Below are 7659 nucleotides of genomic sequence, written 5' to 3'. Positions count from 1 at the left end.
TTTCCCATTTAACTTCACGCCTAACAACCTACCAACAACAATTAAAGAGTATGTGACCAAATTGCAGAGTTCATTAAAAGAGATGCATTTGAAAGCGAGCATACAAGGAACTAAGGCTCGAGAGAAAAGAAATCAAGTGCGGGATAAAGGAAGAGAAATGCGAAGTTTTAAAGAGGGGGATTTAATATACTTATTTGAACCCGCTACCCCACAAGGTCATGCCAAAAAGTTTAGACATCCGTGGTCGGGGCCTCATCGGATAGAAACTAAAATATCTCCGTGGACATATGCTATACGATTGTCGAGGGGTGGAAAATATATAGTGCATGTGAATCGCTTAAAACCAGCAGTGGAAAAGCCGGGTCCCAGTAACGGTCCCCACAGAGATTCTCCGCCGCTCTTACAGACAAGGGGTCTAGGTGAATCTACCCAGCCAGAAGCTAACGCATCAGTTTGCAATGACACTGGACAACTACCAGCAATGACTTTAGATAGCTATGCGACGGAGACAAACATAAGGAGAGATGACTTGCGACAGACAAGTGACGACCAAGTTGACAGCCGCACCCTAATTGACGATCCAACATGGGTCCCAGACTCAGACAACGAAGAAGAAACAGTGGATCGATCAGATTATTTGCTAAGAGGACAAGCTTCGAACGGAGACGACACAAAATTGACTGTGAGAATTACAGGGGCACAACCGGGAGTTAACACTAGGCAGCGATACAGGACCCAACCCCACAATGATCCAAGAGGAAGTCCTGAGCAAGACCCATCCTAATCCTATACCACTCTTAATAAATCCGTCCCTTGCTAAAGTTTTATTAATAAGAAATTAAGTTACATAGGAAAATTTATGTCAAGTGGGAGGAAGTGAATTCAGGACAATAAAATAGTGGCTGGAGAGAATCTTGGTACAGAGAGAGAGGAGAGAAAGGAGAAGGACTGAATGGAAGAAATTTGGAAGCGAACGACAAGAAAGAACGGAAAAGTGCTAGTGAATCTCAAACATGCAGCTACGGAAGATGCGAGAAGCACAGGCCTAAGTAGCAATTAACGCCCAAATTAGAACGTAATATATGAGTGGGAAACATAAAAAAAGGCTATACGAGGTAATCAGCTAGATAAGACCACAAGGGGTCCGAAACGTCCATGCACACTTGTCACTATGGTGATGTCCACAAGGACCTCGAGTGAGGAGGTTGCACGCTGGGTTGATTGGTGCAGTCCTGGTTACTGTTATGTGGGAGCACGGTTTATATAGAGACGAGTATGTCTCTATATAGTATATTGACTATATGCTTCCGGAGGGAAGGGAGAAGAAGAGAAGAAAATGATAGAATGGGCCAACAAGAAGACCACAAGCAGCGAAGGAAAGTCTAGGAGTAAAACACATGAGGGAACCAACCAAGGACGAAGAAAGAAGAAGGAGGAAGGAGACCTCGGATAGTAAGGAAAAGTGAAGTTTAGGGGTAACTGCACTTTTTTTAAGGGGGGAATATTGTAGAGAGCAGTGATTAGGAAAAAAAAAGAAATTTATTTTATTTATTATACTAAGTAGAATACAGCGATTATTAAGAAAGAAGTTCAGAGTATTTGTTTATAGGTATTGTATTAGGTGTAGTAGGAAAGAAAGAGGTGGGGGTCTCGGCGTAGACGGCTGAGAGTGGGAGAGAGAGCGCGACACAGAAGGGCGGAAGCGGCCTGAGGTGTAAGAGCGCGTAGCTGTGTAACTGTGTGGAGACTGGCACTAGAGGAACGGAGTCTTACTGCAACGGTGAGTTCTGTGTTTGGTGACAGAACTAATAATCTCGCTCTCTCTCGCACTCTCTCTCTCTCTCTGCCTTTTAAATTCTATGGACATTTAAGAAAAAACTATTCTGGATTCTGTTGTCGAACTTAAGAGGAGTGAATTAATTTTTGTTTGTAACTAATAGTCTGTAAGTTTAGTTATAGTCTGTATGTATGAGCGTGTGTATGGTAGTGTGTCTGTTAGTTGTAGGTTGAAGTACTTAGTTAATATAGTAAGGTATCTATTATGTGAAGATTTTCTTTTGGTTTACTTTTACAAAATTTACAAATAAATGTATAAGTTTACTCTGGTGTATTCCCATTGAAATCCCGCTTCTCTTCCCTATTCCCGTTTCATTACAGCGTCCAATTTCTCTGGCAGACCAGAGAAAAGAGATACCCGATTCCGAAAGAGATTTGATTAACCTCCTTTTGTTCATCGCTAAATCACTTCCCTTTTCCCATTATAAAAAAAACAATAATTTTTTAATAAAAATGAAATTAAAACTGTCCGGTAGTTGTAAAAGGGTTGATCGTCAAAAACTGCACGAAAAAGCGTAACGTTAAAAAACACCCAACTTTGGCAATTGTTTTCTCTTTTTCTATAAAAGATAAAAGTCCCAAAGTGTTTCTATAATATAGGGCAAATTCTCCTCTATAACTGTATTTTTTTTTCAACCACCCAGATCTAATAGATTTCGATAAAAAAAGTTGCCGAAAATGGTCCAAAACGGCATTTTCAGAAAATGTACTTGTTCTTGTTACCTTTTTTGTAAACAACGTAGCGCCTAAACGGGCGAACCGAATTTCATGAATGAGGTGTCATCCGATTTGGAATTTTATGTAGATGAGCCTTTTGGGGGTCACGATGCTTTAAACTGAATAGGAGAGGAATTAGCCCCATTTATGTGAGGCCCCCTCCAAAATTATTATTACTAATAACTCAGTAAATCTTAGTCCGATATTGATAAAATTTGGCAGGATGGAAGGGTTAGGGCTCCCTTACGTACCATTAAAGCAACGTTCTGCTCTTACACCTTCTAAGGGGAAGTTTTGCAATCATTTAAAGTTATTGTTTCGTGAACCTATTTTCTTCAATGAAGTGTTAGTTGGTTCAAAAAGTGAAGTAGATTTGCATTTTTTATAGGTTTCGACGCTGCTTATACGTAGACGAGTTTGCCCCACGCTGGTCAGGGCCTCTCTAAAACTATTATTACTAACTAATCTCTCTACAACGCTCAATCCGATTTTGCTAAAATTTAGCACGAAGAAGTGGTTAAAGCTTCACTTCGTGACTCTAAAGTGCCATCATGCTGTGACGGGGACGAGCTGCTGTGTGAGTGAGCCCGGCAGGGCCTGGTGGGGAGAGTGGTAAGTACACACTTTATGTTTATATACGTATTGACAATGCTACATTGTATTATTAGACTATGTACTCATGCAGTGTATATTTATAGATATGTCGACATCCGATCATATTGACGAAGTTCATACCAGCAACTGTCAGTGTGACATATGTATGCCCAACTCTCAGATGAAGGATCCAGCGATTCTGGAGGCTCTGGAACCGCCGGTCAAACGTATGAAAACATCTCCCAAACGCAAAATATCGCTAAAACCGATATGGACACTCATACGAACATACATCCGCCTTCAGCTTCTGACGCATCTTCAAATGCCACAACTGTTAAAGACCATTTCATTGAAGGTATTGAAGACTTATCCGACACTTCAGACTCTATGGAACCAGATGTTGGAGATTTATTCGTCCAGTACCAATCTGGATTCCACAGATGCTCAAAGTTACTTTTCCGACGAACCAGACGATTCATCGTTCATGATGTCTGGTTCCCTGGACGAGCTCAATCTTTTGACTCAATGTGTAACGACGTCGTTACAGCAGTACTTAGGTTCATCCGACCAGATGGATTCTGGTACTGCTTTAAACATAACTCCGACACCCCACACATCCACTTCGTCCATGACTGTGCATACTCCAACAAAAGCTGTCGTTGCGGACCGATCGCTTCAATTCAACAGCAATATAAAAGAGGGCGCAAACAACACTATAACAGACGAGTCGTCAGACGAGGAACCTTCGAACGTCTATCCCATTACATCAGGAATCTACAACATTATACAACGTTGGAAGGGCGCCAACGGCTCGCAACGTCGGTCGATGGCCACGCCTGGGTCGAGTCTTGTACAAATACGAATTATGCCGTACCAACAAGCGAAAACGATGGATCCAACACAACGCTACAAATGTACGAAGAAATATGCTCAGGTAGTTCTAAATCCTCTCCAACATACTCCTCAAATCCGTTTACTACGTCAGTTGTTTCGAGAAATGGAAAAAGTAACCAACACGGGATCTGGTCTCGAAAGCAATATGCCATTGAGGCGATTTTCCGGTGGTTACAAAGCCATGTAATCGTTCCTGATCATGACGTAACCTCCTCTGCTATTTGGTTAGACAGCGAATATCAATTTATTACAGAGCGTGATCCTGTATTTCAAAGTGCTCTTAAGATTCATCGCACTACATTATCTACCAAGACATTAATAGATCTAATGGAATATATTGACTCTGTTCAATATATTCAGTATTACTCACACCCACATACATTATTATCCATTACAGACTCCACTACATTTATATATACCATTCTAACACTTCAAATGTCTACACATGACACTGCTATATTTCTTTCTTTTTTGTTTTCTTTGTTAAAACATGAATCACAGAAATGCAATTGCTTATTAATTAGTGGTCCTCCTAGTGTTGGTAAAACTTGGTTTGCCAACATTGTAGGAAAACTAATGATTAATACAGGATATATAGGCAACAGCAATCGCTTTTCTCAATTTCCTTTTCAAGATTGCCCACGTCGTAATTTACTGATATTTGATGAACCCAACGTTGAGCCAATGGCGTTAGAAAACTTTAAGTTATTATTTGCTGGTACACCAACACCAGCAAATATTAAATACGAATCCCAAAACCTCATTAATCGTACTCCTGTTATTGTTACCTGTAACCGAGATCCATTCCCTAAGACACCTGAATTTCAAACGCGCATTCGTAGGTTTTATTGGACCCATCGTATCGATAACAATATTAAACAATTAACAGCTGAAATACATCCATTAGGTTTATTTCAGCTGTTAACAAATACATCAACTGCCATTACACCACCTAATGCAGATGATGATATTATGGATTATGACTTTGGCTCATTGAGGAGTTGCGGGGAAGGTTAGAGGAAGCATATGCGACGGCGAGGGCCAAAGGAGCCCAGGCTCAAGATAACCGTTCAGCCCAATATAATAAGGGGAAGAAATGCCGTACCCTATCAGTGGGGCAACAAGTATACCTCTATAGTCCCGCAGTGCCTGCTGGGCATGCGCGGAAGTACCACTTACCTTGGAAGGGGCCTTGCACAATCGTTGAAGAACTGCCACCGGTAAACTACCGGATCGAGTTACCATCGGGAGAACAATTGCTCGTTCATGTCAATCGATTAAAGCCTGCCGGGCAACCCGGTCGGCAAACGGCGAGGCGAGGACAGTCCGCCCTTATTCGGCCGGCGCCGGAGTCGCGGCTAGTTGACTCCGCACCCTCCCACACTGACGATGAACCCGATTGCTTCCACTGGACCGTCCCGGAAGACTCCGAGGACAGCTGGGAGGGTGCCTTGCTCCCCATGGAGATGCAAACGATGGCGGGAGACCAAATCACGTCGCATCTACCGGAATAGAAACCCCTTCAGGGCTTCATTCCAGAGGCTGGGGATCCGGAACCGGAGAGAGATGAAATGCTGCCTTTGGCCGACGTAGAGGAGGCTGAGCAACGGCCTGTAGAAACCGCGAGCAGTAAGTGTTGGCGGTACCATCGGAAACGCTATCATTCCCCGGGAAGAGCAGGCACGTGCCGTTACATGCCAGGTTGTCCCGAGAGCGGGGCGCAGCCATGGAAGCGGTTGGCAATAATTCCGGAAAGCCCTCAGGAATCAGAGGCTGCAGCGGGAGAAATTTCAATCCCAGGGGAAGAATCTTCGCAGCAGACTAACGCGACCCAAGGTAGGCAAAGCCTGGGGGGTAGCTCGGATGACGAGGCGGATGACCCGAGGGATCAAACCTGGGAGCCAGAGACCACTCTAGACATTCCCAGCAGCGACCGCCTTCTGTGGCGACCGAAACGGACTATGCTCCCGCAGGAGTTAGTTGCTGGCACGGAGTTGGTTCGTAGGAACAGTGATGGGGAGTCGGGTGAGGCCGAAGGCGACGAGACGAACTATTAGTCTAGGCGTTGAAAGTTTTTAACACCTTTAATTCTATGGGGAAAAGGGAAGGAGCAGACGAATGAAGAAACATTACCTTTGATTGTTACAGTGTGCTGTCACGGCGGCTTAGGACAGATAATATTTCAGCCCGGGGTAGTTTATACCAGGGAAGCCAACGGGATCTTGACGGGCGACTGGTGGCGGATCGTAGTAGAATTGAACGTGACGGAGATGGAGGACGAGGTGCTACAGTTGCAGCAATCTACGCGGGAGTTACAGAGCCGACTGGTGGGGTTGGCAGCAAAAAGGGGCTATTTATGGTCGGGGTTAGAGGAATTGGCCAGGATAGAAGGGCTGGTAGACGAAATGGGGGCGGCGGTTCGATCCTTGGCAGGGTCCACTACAGCGAGCAGGCTCAAAGAAGCGAGGATTTCTCGACATCGGGGGAACCCTAATAAAGACAGTATTCGGAAATCCGGATGCCTCCGATCTGCGGTACACTCAGGAAAGATTACAGGATTTGGACCGGCAGGCGTCGGACGTGATCCATTTGCAAAAAGACCACCTCTCAGTTACCCAGAGGCTCGGAAACCGGGTCGAACGCCACGGACGGCAGCTACGTTTGCTAGCATCTCAGATCACCCAGAAATTACAGGCGTTGGGGAACTCCGAGATAAATCTCGAGCAACGATTGGGAAACCTGAACACTACTATGTTGCTAAATTGGAATGTGTCCTCCCTTCTGCGTCATCTTGAATTGAACACCCTAAAGGCGAACTTGGAGATAAACAACCTACAGGGAGCCCTGGGATCCCTCCTGGGGGGCGGCGTGGGACTCGTTCTAATACCACCTACGGAATTAAGTCATATACTAGCTGAGATCGTGGCTCTGCTGCCCCCGGGATTGGAGCTGGTGGGCGGGGTTCACACGTCCGACATGAACGTGTACTACGATCTGGCGGAGACCCATGCCTTCTCCACAGTGCATAGCCTAAACATCAATATAGATATACCGCTCTCAGCAGAAGGGCGCCAATTTTTGTTATACAGGGTATGGCCCATACCTACGCCGGACCCGCGCCTGAAACGGCATGTGATGATGCAGACCCGAGCCTCCCACATCCTGGTCACAGAGGACCGAGAATTTTATGCGGAACTGAACGAAGAAGACCTGTCAGGCTGCAACAAAAAGTCTCTCTTGATCTGCCCAATTAGATTCGCCTTGGTCAGCCGAGAAGTATCTTCGTGTCTGATTGATCAGCTTTTAGGAGTTCCCGGCCAGCGTTCGTCGGAGTGCGCCTACCAGACCGTCAAGGATGATTTTCCACCTATCTGGGCGTGGTATGCACAGGAAAGCACTTGATTATATAGTATTCCCCAACCAACACGCTGGACTTCATATTGCAGAAATCAAGGGCCAGCTAACATCACTGAAAGAATGCTGGAGGGCGTGGGGACAGTGCAGTCGGCTCGAGGTTGCTCCTGGCGGTCCCACCATCACCAACTGTTACCAAACAGTCAAGGGGTTACCCGTTGGAATCTGCACCCCCAGATCATACCGAAACCAGACTGGAGAACA

At 45.2% G+C, this 7659-nt stretch overlaps 2 protein-coding genes across 2 annotated transcripts; both read left to right on the top strand.

The window, feature by feature from the left end:
* The first annotated feature begins 2467 nt into the window (after positions 1 to 2467).
* Positions 2468 to 6729, top strand: LOC141459302 (uncharacterized). The gene is made up of 2 exons (XM_074138207.1): positions 2468 to 3165; positions 3252 to 6729. The coding sequence occupies exon 2, from the start codon at positions 3254 to 3256 to the stop codon at positions 4226 to 4228; it is 975 nt and encodes a 324-aa protein (XP_073994308.1). The 5' UTR covers positions 2468 to 3165; positions 3252 to 3253; the 3' UTR covers positions 4229 to 6729.
* A 58-nt stretch (positions 6730 to 6787) lies between these two features.
* Positions 6788 to 7443, top strand: LOC141459303 (uncharacterized). Its single transcript, XM_074138208.1, has one exon. It carries the CDS (start codon positions 6793 to 6795, stop codon positions 7441 to 7443), a length of 651 nt encoding a protein of 216 aa, XP_073994309.1. The 5' UTR covers positions 6788 to 6792.
* The last annotated feature ends 216 nt before the right edge of the window (positions 7444 to 7659 follow it).

Source organism: Rhodnius prolixus, unplaced genomic scaffold (genome assembly GCF_049639745.1).
Source record: "Rhodnius prolixus isolate KJV_2025 unplaced genomic scaffold, Rpr scaffold_11, whole genome shotgun sequence".
NCBI classification, from domain to species: Eukaryota; Metazoa; Arthropoda; class Insecta; order Hemiptera; family Reduviidae; genus Rhodnius; species Rhodnius prolixus.
This window is presented reverse-complemented; position numbering and strand designations above follow the sequence as displayed.